At 46.7% G+C, this 20,898-nt stretch overlaps 1 protein-coding gene across 1 annotated transcript in view; it reads right to left on the bottom strand.

The window, feature by feature from the left end:
* Positions 1-20,898, bottom strand: part of LOC143808065 (putative cation-transporting ATPase 13A4) — a 597,320-nt gene that overhangs the window by 151,013 nt on the left and 425,409 nt on the right. Inside the window, exons 21-22 of the mRNA XM_077290324.1 lie at positions 4,780-4,859; positions 521-563 (exon numbers count right to left, since the gene is read on the bottom strand). Coding sequence (XP_077146439.1) covers positions 521-563; positions 4,780-4,859 — 123 coding nt within the window. The remainder of the gene's footprint in view (positions 1-520; positions 564-4,779; positions 4,860-20,898) is intronic.

A 20,898-nucleotide genomic window follows, 5' to 3' on the forward strand; every position in this document is an offset into this window, starting at 1 on the left:
ACCTCTGAGGCATCCACCTCTACGATAAATGGTTTAGAAAAATTAGGTTGAACTAATACAGGGGCAGTCATGAAACTGTTCTTCAAGGAAGAAAATGCCGCAGCAGTTGGAGCTGACCAGTTGTTGAGATCAGCCCCCTTACAAGTTAAATCAGTGAGGTGTTTGACCACCTGAGAAAATCCCTTAATGAATTTTCTAGAATAATTAGTGAAACCCAGAAAACGCTGAAGACCCTTGAGATCTCTGGGTTGCACCCAATCCACAATAACCTGTACATTCCTAGGGTCCATGCGAAACCCCTCAGCAGACAAAATGACCTCAGGGAAAGACAATTCTTGAGCAAAAAATGAACACTTCTCTGGTTTAGCAAATAGTGATTTCTCCCTAAGCCTCTGAAGAACTGCCCAGAAGTGGCTCATGTGACTCTGTTTGTCGGAAGAATATATGAAGATGTTATCCAAACAAACCACCATGATATATAATAATAAATTTGTGCTTTATCAGTCTAACATTTCCTTACCCCACAATCATTGGCTCCATCTCCACACATCCCAACAAAATAGCTACAACAAAAAAATGAGGTCTGTTAGATGTTTATAATAATACATAATATAGTTATACTCCTCAATATTTAAATTGCAGCACCAAGAAAGAAAAGTTGTGAAATTATACAAATCATATGATAGATAGACATGTTAAAGGGGTTGTCCATGGCTAAAAAGTAACATGGCAGACATTTGCTAACAGAGGCAAAAACCTGCAAATTCTACCCAGTGATTCTGCTGCTCCACGACAACAAAGAAGTCATGCTGATTGACAGCCACTCACCTCTGAGTTGACTGAGATTGGTTGGTTACAACAGATTGGTAGTTAGTAACTACTTGCCTGTTAGTTTTTAGGCCCATAGTAAAGAAAATTAAATTGTTATGGATAATGACCTTGGGATTTTCCATTTTTCCGTTTTCATTTTTCACTCCCCTCCTTCCCAGAGCCATAACTTTTTTTATTTTTCCGTCAATTTGGCCATGTGAGGGCTTATTTTTTGCGGGACGAGTTTTACTTTTGAATGACATCATTGGTTTTAGCATGTTGTGCACTAGAAAACAGGAAAAAAATTCCAAGTGCGGTGAAATTGCAAAAAAAGTGCAATCCCACACTTGTTTTTTGTTTGGCTTTTTTGCTAGGTTCACTAAATGCTAAAACTGAGCAATTATGATTCTCCAGGTCATTACAAGTTCATAGACACCTAACGTGACTAGGTTCTTTTTTATCTAAGTGGTGAAAAAAAATTCCAAACTTTGCTAAAAAAAAAAAAAAATTGCGCCATTTTTCAATATCCGTAGCGTTTCCATTTTTCATGATCTGGGGTCGGTTGAGGGCTTATTTTTTGTGTGCCGAGCTGGGGTTTTTAATGATACCATTTCGGTGCAGATACATTCTTTTGATCGTCCGTTATTGCATTTTAATGCAATGTCGCGGCGACCAAAAAAAACGTAATTCTGGCATTTCGATTTTTTTTCGCTATGCTGTTTAGCGATCAGGTTAATGCTTTTTTTATTGATAGATCAGGTGATTCTGATTGCGGTGATACCAAATATGTGTAGATTTGATTTTTTTATTGATTTACTTTGAATAGGGCGAAAGGGGGGTGATTTAAAATTTATATTTTTTTATCTTTTTCATATTTTTTTACTTTTTTTTTTACTTTTGCCATGCTTCAATAGCCTCCATGTGAGGCTAGAAGCTGGCACAACGCAATCGCCTCTGCTACATAGCAGCGATCTTATGTTCGCTGCTATGTAGCAGAAAATCAGGTGTGCTGTGAGCACCGACCACAGGGTGGCGCTCACCGCTATCCGGGATCAATAATCATAGAGGTCTCAAGGACCTCTATGGTTACAATAGAGAAGCATAGCCGATCATGTGACGGGGGTCGGCGATGAGCTTATTTCCGGGCGCCAAGCCGGAAGCGGTAGTTAAATGCCGCTGTCTGCGTTTGACAGCGGCATTTAACTAGTTAATAGGCACGGGCAGATCGCGATTCTGCCCGCGCCTATTACAGGCACAGGTCAGCTGTTCAAAACAGCTGACATGTCCCGGCTTTGATGCGGGCTCACTGCCGGAGCCCGCATCAAAGCGGGGCTTCTGACCTCGGACGGGATAGTATGTCCGAGGTCAGAAAAGGGTTAAAGAAATGCAAATTATGAAAAAATGTAAACATTTTTAAAACATCTTAATGTATTTAATATTGAGCATGAGTGCCCCTGAGCAGAAGTACATGTACTCACGCTATCAATGAAGTCATTGGTTGTTTGAGGAATGTTCTTCCATGCTGAATGCACTAAGGCACTCAAATCCCTAAGATCAGATAAAGATTTCTCCTAATTATCACAGGGTCGTTTTTCAACATAACAATGTCAGCCTTCCATGAAGCACCTCTTAGATATCAATAAGCGTCAATAGTAGTGTTGAGCGATACCTTCCGATATGCATTGGTATCGGTATCGGATAGTATCGGCCGATACCGGCAAAATATCGGATCTCGCCGATACCAATACCTGATACCAATGCATTTCAATGGGACGCAAAGTATCAGAATGGTTCCCAGGGTCTGAAGGAGAGGAAACTCTCCTTCAGGCCCTGGGATCCATATTCATGTGTAAAATAAAGAATTAAAATAAAAAATATGGATATACTCACCTCTCCGGAGGCCCCTGGACCTTACCGATGTAACCGGGAGTCTCCGTTCCTAAGAATGAGCGCGTGAAGGGCCTTCGATGACGTCGCGGCTTCTGATTGGTTGCGTGACCGTTCATGTGACAGCTCACGCGACCAATCAGAAGCCGTGACGTCATCGCAGGTCCTTCACGGGCTCATTCTTAGGAACGGAGGCTCCCGGTTACATTTCGGTAAGGTCAAGGGCCCGCCGGAGAGGTGAGTATATCCATAATTTTTATTTTAATTTATATACTCACCTCTCCGGCGGCCCCTGGACCTTACCGATGTAACCGGGAGCCTCGGTTCCTAAGAATGAGCCCGTGAAGGACCTGCGATGACGTCGCGGCTTCTGATTGGTCGCGTGAGCGGTCACATGAGCGTTCACGCGACCAATCAGAAGCCGCAACGTCATCGAAGGCCCTTCATGCGCTCATTCTTAGGAACGGAGACTCCCGGTTACATCGGTAAGGTCCAGGTTCCTCCGGAGAGGTGAGTATATCCATATTTTTTATTTTAATTCTTTATTTTACACATGAATATGGTTCCGATACGATTCCCGATACCACAAAAGTATCGGAACTCGGTATCGGAATTCCGATACCGCAAGTATCGGCCAATACCCGATACTTGCGGTATCGGAATGCTCAACACTAGTCAATAGCAAAAGGAGTTGCCAGAAGCAGTTCTTAATAATTTTTGTGTCCGGGTGCATTTAGCATGGCAGAACGCTCCTCAGACAAATACTACTAATCACAATGATACCTGCCAAGTTGTGCAAGTGCTTATACTTATAATAATAATAATAATAATACATTTTATTTATATAGCGCCAACATATTCCGCAGCGCTTTACAAATTATAGAGGGGACTTGTACAGACAATAGACATTACAGCATAACAGAAATCACAGTTCAAAATAGATACCAAGAGGAATGAGGGCCCTGCTCGCAAGCTTACAAACTATGAGGAAAAGGGGAGACACAAGAGGTGGATGGTAACAATTGCTTTAGTTAGTCGGACCAGCCATAGTGTATGGCTCGGGTGTTCATGTAAAGCTGCATGAACCAGTTAACTGCATAAGTATGTAGCAGTATAGACACAGAGGGCTATTAACTGCATAAAGTGTATGAGAACATGATGCGAGGAACCCAATAATTTTTTTTTTTTTTGAATGGGCCACAAAGGGATAGTTAGGTTAATGCATTGAGGCCGTATGCCAATCTGAACAAATGAGTTTTTAGGGCACGCTTAAAACTGTGGGGATTGGGGATTAATCGTATTAACCTAGGTAGTGCATTCCAAAGAATTGGTGCAGTACGTGTAAAGTCTTCGAGATGGGAGTGGGAGGTTCTGATTATTGAGGATGCTAACCTGAGGTCATTAGCGGAGCGGAGGGCACGGGTAGGGTGATAGATTGAGACCAGAGAGGAGATGTAGGGTGGTGCTGAGCCAGTGGAGTGCTTTGTGGATGAGGGTAGTAGTTTTGTACTGGATTCTTGAGTGGATGGGTAACCAGTGTAATGACTGGCACAAGGTAGAGGCATCGGTGTAACGGTTGGTGAGGAATATGATCCTGGCTGCAGCATTCAGGACAGATTGGAGCGGGGAGAGTTTGGTAAGAGGGAGGCCGATTAGTAGAGAGTTACAATAGTCCAGACGAGAATGAATAAGTGAAACAGTAAGAGTTTTTGCAGAGTCGAAAGTAAGAAAAGGGCAAATTCTAGAAATGGATACTTCTGTGAGTGCTGCTCATACTCAATATTAAATGAATTGAGGTGTTTTGAAAATTGTTTTTCCATTTTTCACCATTTGCATATTATTAGCATGTCTATTGATCCTGTGGTTTCTATAATTCCACGACTTTTCTTTCTTGGTGTTGCAATTTCAATGTTGAAGACTCAGAGTATATATTAATAATACATCATTTGTAAGTCTGAAAAAGTCATCCAGTTCAGCCTTTTTCCCTGTAATGTTAATCCATAGGATGGGAAAACCCATAACGTCCTCAATGTATATTTTAAATTAGGCACAGTTTTATTAAAGGGAATATTTCAAACTTACTCTAATTTTTGAAGCTCTTCAACAAGACTTGACTTTTGCCTTGGAGTCATTCTTGCAAAAATGGTTCCATTTAATAGTACCTTGAAACAAAAATATTAAATCATAAGCTCTGTAAAACCCCATCCTTTACATATATGCAGTATAGTTAAAAATAATCCTCCTAAGTGTCCACTTATCTGAACATACGACAGCAGAGGTGTCTAGGTTTATACAAGACCAACGTCCTCTACTCTCTGTGTAATGTATGAGACACCGTCTTTCCAATGGTTTTAGGGATTTTCATCAATATTGAAAACCATTTTACTGAAAAATATATCCTCTATACACACAAAACTAAAGTGCACAAAAGTGATTAAGGAAACTGAATTTGTAGTTTTAGGAATAAAAAATCAATTGTGTATGTCAATACAAAGTTTGGCATTAAGGGTATGTTCACACAACCGATTTTTCCACATCCTAGAAAAACAGTATGATTATTTTGTTCAGACTTTGATCAGAGTTTGATCATAGACATATCAGTTTTTCTTGGATGTGTAGAGAAAAAAAAATCTTCTCCATTCTTTCAGGTCCTATTTTTTTCAAGGATCCATAGACTTGAATTGCAGATATGTGTACAACCCCATAGAGTATCATGAAACCCACGGATAGTACTTGTACAAGAAAATTGGTCGTGTACAGGAGCCCTAATGTAATAGGAATAAAGTTTATTAGAACTGATATATTAGGGATATATTAGGGAATCAGACTTCTTTAACCCCTTTACCCCCAAGGGTGGTTTGCACGTTAATGACCGGGCCAATTTTTACAATTCTGACCACTGTTCCTTTATGAGGTTATAACTCTGGAACGCTTCAACGGATCCTGGTGATTCTGACATTGTTTTCTCATGACATATTGTACTTCATGATAGTCATAAAATTTATTTGATATTACCTGCATTTATTTGTGAAAAAAACAGAAATTTGGCAAAAATTTTGAAAATTTCGCAATTTTCCAAATTTGAATTTGTATGCAATTAAATCACAGAGCTATGTCACACAAAATACTTAATGAGTAACATTTCCCACATGTCTACTTTACATCAGCACAATTTTGGAACCAAAATTTTTTTTGTTAGGGAGTTATAAGGGTTAAAAGTTTACCAGCAATTACTCATTTTTACAACACCATATTTTTTAGGGACCACATCTCATTTGAAGTCATTTTGAGGGGTCTATATGATAGAAAATAACCAAGTGTGACACCATTCTAAAAACTGCATCCCTCAAGGTGCTTAAAACCACATTCAAGAAGTTTATTAACCCTTTCACAGGAATTTTTGGAATGTTTAAATAAATATGCCACTCTCCATAAGGAGAAACGATACCCCTTAGACCCCAGTCCAGAGCCTCTCACCTAGCCAAATCAGTTCTCATGCTTCGCACTGTAGAGGGCCAACAGCCCGAAACACCGTGTCTGCGAATTGAGATACTGATTTGGCTTTTATCCTAAGTCATATTGCACGACTCGTTAGAGGGTTGATTGTGACTTGTAGGATCGCTACTTCCAACAGGTGGCGATATAGAGTTAAGTCCTCTTTTTCTCAGAAGAGGCAATTTGCATATTTAATTTCCCAGAGGAGCATTGTACGGCAAATAAGCCTCCTTACCTTGACAAGCCAGAGATGGTATGTCACTCTCCATAAGGAGAAACGATACCCCTTAGACCCCAGTCCAGAGCCTCTCACCTAGCCAAATCAGTTATCATGCTTCGCACTGACGAGGGCCAACAGCCTGAAACACCGTGTCTGCAAATTGAGATACTGATTTGGCTTTTATCCTAAGTCATATTGCACGACTCGTTAGAGGGTTGATTGCGACTTGTAGGATCGCTACTTCCAACAGGTGGCACTATAGAGTTAAGGCCTCTTTTTCTCAGAACAGGCAATTTGCATATTTAATTTCCCAGAGGAGCATTGTACGGCAAATAAGCCTCCTTACCTTGACAAGCCAGAGATGGTATGTCACTCTCCATAAGGAGAAACGATACCCTTAAGACCCTAAATAAATATGAACATTTAACTTTTTTTCACAAAAAAATTACTTCAGCTCCAATTTGTTTTATTTTACCAAGGGTAACAGGAGAAAATGGACCCAAAAAGTTGTTGTTCAATTTGTTCTGAGTACGCAGATACCCTGTCATGATCTCTGCAGGCAGAGATCATAGCAAGCCTATAGAGGGACAAGCTCTCGGAAGATGGAACTATACTGACCATGAACTAAGCCTGCCGCGCAACTAGAAATAGCCAGGTAGCATTTCCTATTTATCGCTAGATGCCCAGCTCTGGCCTAAGACCTAAATAGCTAGCAGAGGGAAATATAAGACCTGGCTCACCTCTAGAGAAATATTCCAAAGAAGACAGTAGCCCCCCACATATAATGACGGTGAGTTCAGATGAAACAACAAACGCAGCAGGAAAATAGTCTTAGCAAATTTGAGGTCCGCTTACTAGATAGCAGAAGACAGATAGTATACTTTCATGGTCAGCAGAAAAACACTAACAAAACACCATCCAGAGATTACCTTAAACTCTGGCATTAACTCATAACGCCAGAGTAGCAATCCCTGATCAACGAGAGCTTTCCAGACATAGTAACAAAACTTCAGCTGTGAACTGGAACAAATAGGCAAAACTAAACATGGACAAAAGTCCAACTTATCTAGTAGTAGTCTAGAAGCAGGAACAAGCACTGAGAGGCATCAGATAACATTGTTGACCGGCAAGAAACCACCAGAGAAATGAGCTTAAATAGCGACACCCACTACTGATGGAACCAGGTGAAACAGGAAAGAGGATGACAAGTCCAATTCCACAAGCGGCCACCGGGGGAGCCCAGAATCCAAATTCACAACAGTACCCCCCCCTCAAGGAGGGGGCACCAAACCCTCACCAGATCCACCAGGGCGACCAGGATGAGCCCTATGGAAGGCACGAACAAGATCAGAAGCATGAACATCAGATGCATTGACCCAAGAATTATCCTCCTGGCCGTAACCCTTCCAGTTGACCAGATACTGGAGTCTCCGTCTGGAAACACGAGAGTCCAAAATTTTCTCCACAACGTACTCCAACTCACCCTCAACCAACACCGGAGCAGGAGGCTCAACTGAAGGTACCACAGGTACCTCATACCTGCGCAATAACGACCGATGAAAAACGTTATGAATGGAAAAGGACGCAGGGAGGTCCAAACGGAAAGAAACAGGATTAAGAATCTCCAATATTCTATAAGGGCCGATGAACCGAGGTTTAAACTTAGGAGAAGAGACCCTCATAGGGACAAAACGAGAAGACAACCACACCAAATCTCCAACACAAAGCCGAGAACCAACACGACGATGACGGTTGGCAAAACGCTGAGTCTTCTCCTGGGACAACTTCAAATTGTCCATAACCTGCCCCCAGATGTGATGCAATCTCTCCACCACCGCATCCACTCCAGGACAATCCGAGGATTCCACCTGACCGGAGGAAAATCGAGGGTGAAACCCCGAATTACAGAAAAACGGGGACACCAAGGTGGAAGAGCTGGCCCGATTATTGAGGGCGAACTCTGCCAATGGCAAAAAAGCAACCCAATCATCCTGGTCAGCAGAGACAAAACACCTCAGATATGTCTCCAGGGTCTGATTAGTCCGCTCGGTCTGGCCATTAGTCTGAGGGTGAAAAGCAGATGAAAAAGACAAATCTATGCCCATCCTAGCACAGAATGCCCGCCAAAATCTAGACACAAATTGGGTACCTCTGTCAGAAACAATATTCTCAGGAATACCGTGCAATCGGACAACATTCTGAAAAAACAGAGGAACCAACTCAGAAGAAGAAGGCAACTTGGGCAGAGGAACCAAATGGACCATTTTAGAGAAACGGTCACAGACCACCCAGATGACAGACATCTTCTGGGAAACAGGCAGATCTGAAATAAAATCCATCGAGATGTGTGTCCAAGGCCTCTTAGGAATAGGCAAGGGCAACAGCAGTCCGCTAGCCCGAGAACTACAAGACTTGGCCCGAGCACAAACGTCACATGACTGCACAAAGACTCGCACATCTCGTGACAGGGAAGGCCACCAGAAGGATCTTGCCACCAAATCCCTGGTACCAAAAATTCCGGGATGACCTGCCAATGCAGAAGAATGTACCTCAGAGATGACTCTGCTGGTCCAATCATCCGGAACAAACAGTCTATCAGGCGGACAACGATCCGGTCTATCCGCCTGAAACTCTTGCAAGGACCGCCGCAGATCAGGAGAAACGGCCGACAAAATTACTCCCTCCCTAAGGATACCTGTGGGTTCAGAATTACCAGGAGAGTCCGGGTCAAAACTCCTAGAAAGGGCATCTGCCTTAACATTCTTAGAACCCGGTAGGTATGACACCACAAAATTAAAGCGAGAAAAAAATAAAGACCAGCGCGCCTGTCTAGGATTCAGGCGTCTGGCAGTCTCAAGATAAATCAAATTTTTGTGGTCAGTCAATACCACCACCTGATGCCTAGCCCCCTCGAGCCAATGGCGCCACTCCTCAAACGCCCACTTCATGGCCAAAAGCTCCCGATTCCCAACATCATAATTCCGCTCTGCGGGCGAAAATTTGCGAGAAAAGAAGGCACAAGGCCTAATGACGGAGCAGTCGGAACCTTTCTGCGACAACACTGCCCCAGCTCCGATCTCCGAAGCGTCAACCTCAACCTGAAAAGGCAGATTCACATCAGGCTGACGCAACACAGGGGCAGAGGCAAAACGGCGCTTAAGCTCCTGAAAGGCCTCTACAGCATGAGGGGACCAATTAGCAACATCAGCGCCTTGTCTGGTCAAATCAGTCAGTGGTTTAACGACATCCGAAAAACCAGCAATAAATCGGCGGTAAAAGTTGGCAAAGCCCAAAAATCTCTGAAGACCCTTAAGAGAGGAGGGCTGAGTCCAGTCACAAATAGCTTGCACCTTGACGGGATCCATCTCAATGGAGGAGGGAGAAAAAATATACCCCAAAAAGGAAATTTTCTGGACCCCAAAAACGCACTTAGACCCCTTCACACATAAAGAATTAGACCGCAGAACCTGAAAAACTCTCCTGACCTGCTGGACATGAGAGTCCCAGTCATCAGAAAAAATCAGAATATCATCCAGATATATTATCATAAATTTATCCAGAAAATCGCGGAAAATATCATGCATAAAAGACTGGAAAACTGAAGGGGCATTAGAAAGACCAAAAGGCATGACCAAATACTCAAAGTGGCCCTCGGGCGTATTAAATGCGGTCTTCCACTCATCCCCCTGCCTGATCCGCACCAAATTATACGCCCCACGAAGATCAATTTTAGAGAACCACTTAGCACCCTCTATACGAGCAAACAAATCAGTAAGCAATGGCAATGGGTATTGATACTTAACAGTGATCTTATTCAGAAGCCGATAATCAATACATGGTCTCAAAGAGCCGTCTTTCTTTGAGACAAAGAAAAACCCAGCTCCCAAGGGAGAAGAAGATGGACGAATATGTCCCTTTTCCAAAGACTCCTTTATATATTCCCGCATAGCAGCATGTTCCGGCACAGACAGATTAAACAAACGACCCTTGGGATATTTACAACCCGGTATCAAATCTATGGCACAATCGCACTCACGGTGCGGAGGTAACGACCCAAGCTTGGGTTCGTCAAAGACATCTTGATAATCAGAGAGGAACTCAGGGACTTCAGAGGGAATGGACGACGAAATAGAAACCAAAGGTAAGTCCCCATGAATACCCTTACATCCCCAGCTCAACACAGACATTGCTCTCCAGTCCAAGACTGGGTTGTGAGACTGCAACCATGGCAATCCCAGTACCAAATCGTCATGTAAATTATACAGCACCAGGAAACGAATAATCTCCTGGTGATCCGGATTGATACGCATGGTTACTTGTGTCCAGTATTGTGGTTTATTATTAGCCAATGGGGTGGAGTCAATCCCCTTCAGAGGAATAAGAGTCTCCAAAGGCTCTAAATCAAAACCACAACGATTGGCAAAGGACCAATCCATAAGACTCAGAGCGGCGCCAGAGTCAACATAGGCGTCCGTGGAAATGGATGACAAAGAGCAAATCAGGGTTACAGACAAAATAAACTTAGACTGAATGGTGCCAATGGAAACAGACTTATCAAGCTTCTTTGTACGCCTAGAGCATGCTGATATAACATGAGTAGAATCCCCACAATAGAAACACAATCCATTCTTCCGTCTAAAATTCTGTCGCTCGCTCCTGGACAGAATTCTATCACACTGCATACTTTCTGGCGTCTTTTCCATAGACACCGCCAGATGGTGCACCGGTTTGCGCTCCCGCAGACGCCTATCAATCTGAATAGCCATAGTCATGGACTCATTCAGACCTGCAGGCACAGGGAACCCCACCATAACATCCTTAACGGCATCAGAGAGACCTTCTCTGAAAGTTGCCGCCAAGGCGCACTCATTCCACTGAGTAAGCACAGACCATTTACGGAATTTTTGGCAGAAAACTTCAGCTTCGTCTTGCCCCTGAGATAGTGCCATCAAAGTTTTTTCTGCCTGAAGTTCCAAATGAGGTTCCTCATAAAGCAAGCCCAAGGCCAGAAAAAACGCATCCACATCGCGTAACGCAGGATCCCCTGCTGGCAATGAGAAGGCCCAATCTTGAGGGTCACCCCTGAGCAAGGAAATCACAATCCTAACCTGCTGAGCAGGGTCTCCAGCTGAACGAGACTTCAGGGACAAATAAAGCTTACAATTATTTCGGAAATTCTGGAAGCTAGCTCTATTCCCTGTGAAGAACTCCGGCAAAGGAATTCTCGGCTCAGATACCGGAGCATGTACCACAAAATCTTGTAAATTTTGTACTTTCGTGATGAGATTATTCAAACCCGCAGTTACACTCTGGAGATCCATTATTGTCAGGTGCACACAGAGCCATACAGAGATTAGGAGGAGAGAGAGAAAAAAGACTGCAGCAAGGCAGACTGGAGGAAAAAAAAAAAAAAAATTCCAGCAGACTTCTTATAACTCTCCTTTCTCAACCTGGGTCTTTAACACTTTATTGGCCGGTCAAACTGTCATGATCTCTGCAGGCAGAGATCATAGCAAGCCTATAGAGGGACAAGCTCTCGGAAGATGGAACTATACTGACCATGAACTAAGCCTGCCGCGCAACTAGAAATAGCCAGGTAGCATTTCCTATTTATCGCTAGATGCCCAGCTCTGGCCTAAGACCTAAATAGCTAGCAGAGGGAAATATAAGACCTGGCTCACCTCTAGAGAAATATTCCAAAGAAGACAGTAGCCCCCCACATATAATGACGGTGAGTTCAGATGAAACAACAAACGCAGCAGGAAAATAGTCTTAGCAAATTTGAGGTCCGCTTACTAGATAGCAGAAGACAGATAGTATACTTTCATGGTCAGCAGAAAAACACTAACAAAACACCATCCAGAGATTACCTTAAACTCTGGCATTAACTCATAACGCCAGAGTAGCAATCCCTGATCAACGAGAGCTTTCCAGACATAGTAACAAAACTTCAGCTGTGAACTGGAACAAATAGGCAAAACTAAACATGGACAAAAGTCCAACTTATCTAGTAGTAGTCTAGAAGCAGGAACAAGCACTGAGAGGCATCAGATAACATTGTTGACCGGCAAGAAACCACCAGAGAAATGAGCTTAAATAGCGACACCCACTACTGATGGAACCAGGTGAAACAGGAAAGAGGATGACAAGTCCAATTCCACAAGCGGCCACCGGGGGAGCCCAGAATCCAAATTCACAACAATACCCCATATGTGGGGGTAAACCACTGTTTGGGCGCATGGGAGAGACCGGAAGGGAAGGAGCGCCGTTTGACTTTTCATTGCAAAATTGACAGGAATTGAGATGGGACGCCATGTTGCGTTTGGAGAGCCACTGATGTACCTTAACATTGAAACCCCCCACAAGTGACACGATTTTGGAAAGTAGACCCCCTAAGGAACTCATCTAGATGTGTCGTGAGAGCTTTGAACCCCCAAGTGTTTCACTACAGTTCATAACGCAGTGTTGTGAAAATAAAAATTCTTTTTTTTTCCATAAAAAATATTTTTTAGCCCCCAGTTTTGTATTTTTCCAAGGATGACAGTTGAAATTAGATGACTAAAGTTGTTGTCCAATTTGTCCTGAGTACGCTGATACCCCATATGTGGGGGGAACCACCGTTTGAGCGCATGGCAGAGCTTGGAAAGGAAGGAGCGTCATTTGGAATGCAGACTTAGATGGATTGGTCTGCAAGAGTCACATTGCGTTTGCAGAGCCCCTAATGTACCTAAACAGTAGAAAACCCCCACAATTGACCCCATATTGGAAACTAGACCCCCAAGGAAGTTATCTAGATGTGTTTTGAGAACTTTGAACCCTCAAGTGTTTTACTACAGTGTTAGGGGTCGAGTTCCCACCTCTGCACAGGGGGAATCTCCAGCCATCTCCGCTGCGGTCTCCCATTCTTCTTCTGCCGCAGTAGAGCCTGCTCAGTGGAGACATCGGTCCCAGCATCTCGCTCAGTCTGACTCTGTACAAAGAGTTACTGCTGCTTTTTCTGCTTCTGCCATGGAAGTCAGTGCTGGGCAGCGGCGAGCAGACGCTTCTGGGACTAAGTCCTGCTTTTCTCGTTCTGAGCATGCCCAGAGTAAGATCTCTCAGTGGAGATCGAGGGTCACATGTTCAGATACTGCAGCTAAGGCCATTGGTCCTTCAGGAAGGTCCTGTAGGTGCTCACGCTCTGTGGCAGCCTCTCATTGGTCCTTCTAGGAAGGTCCTGTACGTGCTGCAACTACTTAAGGCTCGCATGGCCGCACGGCCATGCACTAGTATTGTTCTATGTTATGTACTTTGCGCCAGTGTGGTCATGTGAGTTTGTGTTCAGGGACCCGGCTGAAATAAGCCCCTAGAATGCTGGCACCTCCGGCGAGGAGATTTTGTGTGAATGTATTCAGGGACCTGGCTGAAATAAGCCCCTAGAATGCTGGCACCTCCGGCGAGGAGTTTGTGTGCATGCATGACCACTGACAGCTCTCAGTTGAGTAGTTAGCCTGTGCCACTGTGAAGTCAAACAGGGCACAGTGCTTTGAGTTTCGGCTACTCTGTGAAGTAACAGGGTTAGCTCATACCGATATATAGTTCTGCCATTTGCTAGCAGCAGGTTCTCCTGCACGGTGGACCCCGGGCTGCGAACACATCAATTACAATTAAACCTCTATATTTACTCGGTGCGTTCCGCTAGCCCTAACATAATACTAGCGCCAGGGTCTGGCTGTTACTGCAGTAGCTGTACAGGCTGCTAGCGTGGCTGCAGCAATCTTGTCCACTGCCACCCCTGTTCCGACATTATCTCGCCTCCCGCTGCCAGAAAAACTTTCTGGAGATAGCAAATCTTGTAGGGGATTCGTGAGTCAGTGCTCTATTTACCTCGAGCTCCTGGCTGCACGTTTTCCCACAGAGCAGGCTAAGGTGGGATTTATTGTGTCTCTCTTGTCGGATAGAGCGTTGGAATGGGCTACGCCACTGTGGTAGCATGGCGATCGTGTGGTGCAGAGTGCTCTGCTGTTACTGAGCACTCTGAAACAGGTCTTTGTAGGACCTCGGGTCACCCATGACATAGCGCTCCAACTGCTGGCATTAACTCAGGGTGTGTCCTTGGTCAGCCATTTTGCCGTCCACTTCCGTACTTTAGCTTCTGAGCTGGAGTGGTCGGATAAAGCCCTTATCCCCATATTTTAGAGGGGGCTGGCTGATCACGTGAAGGACGCTCTGGCCACTAGGGAGATTCCTGCCACACTGGAGGAGTTAATAACTGTCTCTACTCGTATTGACCTCCATTTTAACGAGCGGAGGTTAGAGTGAGCCCAGTGTAGGCAGAGGTTTCGGATGGCTCCCACCTTCACCAAACCTCTGGAATCTCCGGTCCTGGTTCCTGAGTCACATGAGGCCATGGAGGTGTCACGAGCGGGATCTAAGTCCCGGACCGCTTGTGCACTCAAGGTCTGTCATGTTTGCCAGCAGTCAGGACATCTTGCCACCAGATGTCCCCAGCGGTTGAGGAAACGTCAGCATCTAGTGGTAGTAGGTGGAGGTACACTAGACATGGCGACGTTTGCCTCCAAATTGTCCTTTAAGGGGACAATTATTATAGGCTCATCCTCCCACTTGGTAGAGCTCTGCGTGGATTCTAGGGCGGAGGGCAATTTTATGCCTTCTGCCTTCGCCCAACGTCACGCAATGCCCCTGGTTATGCTAGCTCAACCAGTAACGGTACAAGTGGTGAATGGGTCGACACTGCCCTCACAGATAACACGCCAGACCATCCCTTTTACTCTGTCCATGTCGCCATCCCATCTGGAGATTATATCTTTGCTCGTCATTCCTGAGGGAATTGATGAGGTCCTGTTGGGGATACCTTGGCTACGGTACCACTCTCCTCATATCGAGTGGTCCTCAGGCAGAATTTTGGGATGGGGTGAATCTTGTGGGGGTAGGTGTCAGAGGGAGTGCGTTCAGGTAGCTACTACAGAGGTACCCATAGATCTATCCTCTCTCCCCATGCAATATTGGTCTTATGCGGACGTGTTCTCCAAAAAGGCGACGGAGACCCTTCCACCCCATCGCCCCAATGACTGTCCTATTGACCTCTTGCCTGGTGCTGAGCCTCCCCGGGGTCGAGTCTATCCATTATCTCTCCCGGAGACGGAGGCAATGTCTCAGTACATTCAAGAGAATCTGGCAAGAGGGTTCATCAGGAAGTCAGTGTCACCTGCTGGGGCTGGGTTCTTCTTCGTGCAGAAGAAGAATGGGGAACTGCGTCCATGCATAGATTACAGGGGTCTTAACGCCATCAACGTTAAGAATAAGCATCCTTTGCCCTTGATATCTGAGCTCTTCGATAGGCTTCGGGGAGTAAGGGTATTTACTAAATTAGATCTGCGGGGTGCTTACAACCTGATTCGCATCCGTGAGGGGGACGAATGGAAGACAGCTTTTAACACCAGGGATGGGCACTATGAATATCTGGTGATGCCCTTCGGACTCTGTAATGCCCCAGCCATTTTCCAAGACTTTGTGAATGACATCTTCCGGGATATGCTTTCCACCTCGGTCATAGTCTATCTGGATGATATTCTCATCTACTCTCCAGATATTGACTCCCACCGGATAGATGTTCGCAAAGACTTCGACCTCCTATGGGCAAACTCCTTCTATGCCAAGTTGGAGAATTGTATGTTCGAGCAGGAGTCTTTACCTTTCCTAGGCTATATCATATCTGCCCAGGGATTGGCTATGGATCCTGCCAAACTACGGGCTGTGATGGACTGGCAGGAACCCCATTCTCTTAAAGTGGTGCAGCGCTTTATGGGGTTCATTATTTACTATCGCCAGTTCATTCCGCACTTCTCAACTTTGGTAGCTCCTTTGGTTGCCCTCACCAAGAAGGGAGCAAATCCCAAATTGTGGTCTGAGGAGGTCTCCAAGGCCTTTAACTCCATAAAGTCACACTTTGCTAGCGCTCCCATCCTACATCGCCCCGATGTAGATAAGCCTTTTATCATGGAGGTGGATGCCTCATCTGTTGGTGCTGGAGCAGTCCTCTTCCAAAAGGATGCTCAAGGTCGGAAGCATCCTTGCTTCTTCTTTTCTAAGACCTTCTCACCAGCAGAGAGGAATTATTCCATTGGGGACAGGGAGTTGCTAGCCATGAAGTTGGCTTTCTCAGAGTGGAGACATCTCTTGGAGGGAGCTCACTTTCCCTTCCAAGTCTTCACAGATCATAAAAATTTGGTGTACCTGCAGACAGCCCAGCGGTTAAATTCTCACCAGGCCAGATGGTCCTTGTTCTTCTCCCGGTTTCATTTCACCCTCCATTTTCTTTCTGGGGAAAAGAACATTTGTGCCGACACTCTCTCTCGCTCCGTTGTGTCATCTGTGGAGGAGGAAGAGGAGCCTCGGCTTATGGTCCCCACTGAGAGCCTGAGAACTGTGGCCCCGGTTTCGCTAGAGTCTGTGCCTCCGGGCAAGACATTTGTACCATCCAGTTTGCGCCCAGAGGTTCTCTCTTGGGCACACTCGTCCAGGGTGGGTGGACATTTTGGTTCCAAAAGGATATCTGATTTACTGGCGAGGACATACTGGTGGCCGCATATGGCTCGTGATGTCGCAGACTATGTTCGGGCGTGTGTCTCTTGCGCCAAGAACAAGTCCTCTCGGCAACGGCCAGCTGGGTTGCTTTACCCTCTGCTGGTGGCGGACAGACACTGGGAGATGGTCAGGATGGACTCTGTGGTGGGCTTACCCAAGTCTCGTAACTGCACCATTATCTGGGTGATCACCGACCATTTTTCCAAAATGGTTCATTTGGTGCCTCTTCCACAGCTACCTTCTGCACGGGCTCTGGTAGCCTTGTTCATCAAGCATATCTTTCGCTTACACGGTATGCCGGACAAGATTGTCAGTGACCGGGGTCCCCAGTTTGCGTCTCGATTCTGGAGGGAGCTTTGTCGTCTATACAGTATTGAGTTAAATCTCTCCTCAGCTTATCATCCCGAGACGAATGGGTTGGTTGAGAGGGACAATCAGACTCTGTTCACTTATTTATGACATTTTGCTTCTGCCAGGCAGGATGACTGGGCATCCTTGTTAACGTGGGCTGAGTTTGCCCTTAACAACACTGTAGCCGATTCCACCGGTCAGACTCCTTTCCTCCTTAATTGTGGACAACATCCCCGGGTTCCTCTGCCTATGCCCATGTCCTCTGCTGACTCCAGGGTGGCAGACTGGGCAGTGGAGGCACGAGACATTTGGGACCACACTCAGGATGTCATCCGGGCCTCCAAGGAGAGAATGAGGTCCTCCGCCGATGCACATCGGCGCCCTGCCCCGACCTTTGCTACTGGCGACTTAGTGTGGCTCTCCACTTGTAACATCAGGCTGCGTGTTGAGTCCATGAAGTTTGCACCTTGCTACTTGGGTCCCTTCAAGGTCCTCGAACAGGTTAATCCTGTGGTCTACCGTCTAGCCCTTCCTCCACGCCTAGGTATCACCGACACCTTTCATGTGTCCCTCCTTAAGCTCGTATACATGTCCCAGTTTTCTGAGTCGTCTACCGGGACATCGGGTTTGTCTATGGATGATTACAAGGTAAACGCTATTTTGGGGTGCAAGGTGGTTCGTGGCAAAAAATTTTTTTGGGTGGACTGGAAGGGTTACGGTCCTGAGGATAGGTCCTGGGAGCCTGCTGAGCACATTTGTTGAGAACATAGCGAGGCCCAAGGAGGGGGGCCCTAGGAGGGGGGATAATGTTAGGGGTCGAGTTCCCGCCTCTGCACAGGGGGAATCTCGGGCCATCTCTGCTGCCCTCTCCCATTCTTCTTCTGCCGCAGTGGAGCCTGCTCAGCGGAGACGTCGGTCCCAGCGTCTCGCTCAGCCTGACTCTGTACAAAGAGTTACTGCTGCTTTTCCTGCTTCTGCCATGGAAGTCAGTGCTGGGCAGCGGCGAGCAGATGCTTCTGGGACTAAGTTCTGCTTTTCTCGTTCTGAGCATGCCCAGAGTAAGATCTCTCAGTGGAGATCGAGGGTCACATGATCAGATACTGCAGATAAGGCCATTGGTCCTTCAGGAAGGTCCTGTAGGTGCTCACGCTCTGTGGCAGCCTCTCATTGGTCCTTCTAGGAAGGTCCTGTACGTGCTGCAACTATTTAAGGCTCGCATGGCCGCACGGCCATGCACTAGTATTGTTCTATGTTATGTGCTTTGCGCCAGTGCAGTCATGTGAGTTTGTGTTCAGGGACCCGGCTGAAATAAGCCCCTAGAATGCTGGCACCTCCGGCGAGGAGATTTTGTGTGAATGTATTCAGGGACCTGGCTGAAATAAGCCCCTAGAATGCTGGCACCTCCGGCGAGGAGTTTGTGTGCATGCATGACCACTGACTGCTCTCAGTTGAGTAGTTAGCCTGTGCCACTGTGAATTAAAACAGGGCGCAGTGCTGTGAGTTTCAGCTACTCTGTGAAGTAACAGGGTTAGGTCATACTGCAGCGCCCCAGAGTCCTGGTCGTTGCAGTACTGTTGCTCCGCCACTAAGGGGAGTGATGGTACGTCTGATGGCACCTAAGGAGTTCACCTGACCAGGTATCACAGTCACACATTACACGTCACACTCTAGCCACCAGGGGGAGCAAAGGGTTCTATGATTAGGCCACTCCTCACAATCTGGTAAAACTGGGGGCTGGACAGAAAGTTAGTCAGAAGCTGACTGGGTTGGAACCAGGCAACATCCTGTGGCAGAGGATGCTGCAGGGGAAGATTCAGGGGTGTCCCTGTCAGGAGTGGGATCCTGACAGAGGCCTAGCGAACAGGAAAGGACGTTACGGGACCGCTCCTGCACTTCATTGCGGCGGTACCCAAAGAAAGGACAAGAAGCGAGGTTTATTGTGGAGAAGTGAGAAACGAGATCACAGCACAAAGGAGATAAAAGCCAGTAAGAGTCGTGCCGTAAGATCGAGGCAACATCCTACTGAGGAGCGTAGCCGGTGGCCGGAACACCAAGGAAGTATTGGGCTCCAAGCATTACTTCAAACAGAGGCAGGACAGTTAATTATAGGTTGGCTGTCTCACCTAAATCACCTAAGCAGACATAGGGGGCAATTGTGGGAGAGGGGCGACTCTAGGGTCCCAGAAGAACTCCAGGCCTACCCGTCATACGGGTGCGTCCTAGCCATATCATCTGGGGGACGGAGAAGAACATCAGAACAGATACGAGTTGTCAGAAATAACATCAGAAGCAGACACAACAGTTGTGAGGACTATCCCGTGGTGCTCAGCAAGGAGGTACTACAACACACAGGCGCTAGAAGGAAGGCACTGATTTCCACCTGCGAAGGGAACTCTGGAAGTGCCATCGGACCGGCCGGTCTCAGCCAGCCCTGTTAGCAGTACTCTGGATTGTGGCTCCTGAAGCCTTCAGTAAAGAGGTAAGGAGACTGCAACCCTGTGTCCTCGTTATTCATATCGACTTGCACCACTCACCATCACTACATCCTTTCATTGGACGCCCCTTAGCAGGGTCACGGACCGGGTCTAGCCACCGTGACAACCCCAGAACCGAGACAGAGAGAGGCCCGGTACCGAGTACCCTGCGGCCCTGCATCTGGGGGCGCTCTAACTTGGCGTCACGAACAGGATCTACTTAAGCCTGAATGATCAGGTCATGTGTGCCTTGGAACTGTGTCTGATTTGCGCTTGAACTGTGACTTACTGCAAAGACTGTGTATTGCTATTTGCCGCCAAAAGTTCCCGCCAAAACCGCCGCCATTACAGCGCTAAGAGGAGCACAGGAGAAGAAGAAGGGCGTGGAAGTGGGCGTGAATGAACTGGAGAGCGTGAAAGACAATGACCGCCCAGTCTAAATATTTCTGTATCCTGAGGACGTGTCCGTCAGCCGCTGAGACCCGCCTCCTGATCTTCTATGGCGGGCGGAGACCGAAGAAACAAAACTATGACTCAGATGAGGTGGGACTGGAGATCAGAGAAGGCCTACAGAAAAGGATGGCCCCGCACCGACCTCCGTCAACGGAGGACTACTCTGACATGCCCTCGTTGGAGGACCTCGAACCGCGGAAGCTGTTGATGGGGCACCCCATGCCTGAATGGACCCCAGTCCATACGCCTCCCTCAGGAGAGTGGAGTGGTGCCGGAGGAGTTACCTCGAGCGAAGGTACTCGGTGCCGCGACCCTCAGGGAGGTTGCCTCACCTCTGCACCAGACCCGGCCGCTGTTGGAACCACCGGAGCTCCAGGACCCCCGCCGCCTGGCCCCAAAGCATCGGGGGGGCATGACCTCGGGTCCTTCCCTTGGGGAGAATATAGGAACCACCTGATCGCAGAGTACCAGCGGGAAGTGGAGCGGGAAGTGCAAGGCGAGCTGTTGGAGGGTTCCTTGCCGAAATGGGGCATTGTAATTGTTTACCAGCCCCAGGAGGGGAGAGGCTTCGTTCAAGAAATTGGAGCGTCCCTGAGAGTTCGCATTACCCGGGAGGAGGTA

The sequence above is a fragment of the Ranitomeya variabilis genome, chromosome 2 (assembly GCF_051348905.1).
Source record: "Ranitomeya variabilis isolate aRanVar5 chromosome 2, aRanVar5.hap1, whole genome shotgun sequence".
NCBI classification, from domain to species: Eukaryota; Metazoa; Chordata; class Amphibia; order Anura; family Dendrobatidae; genus Ranitomeya; species Ranitomeya variabilis.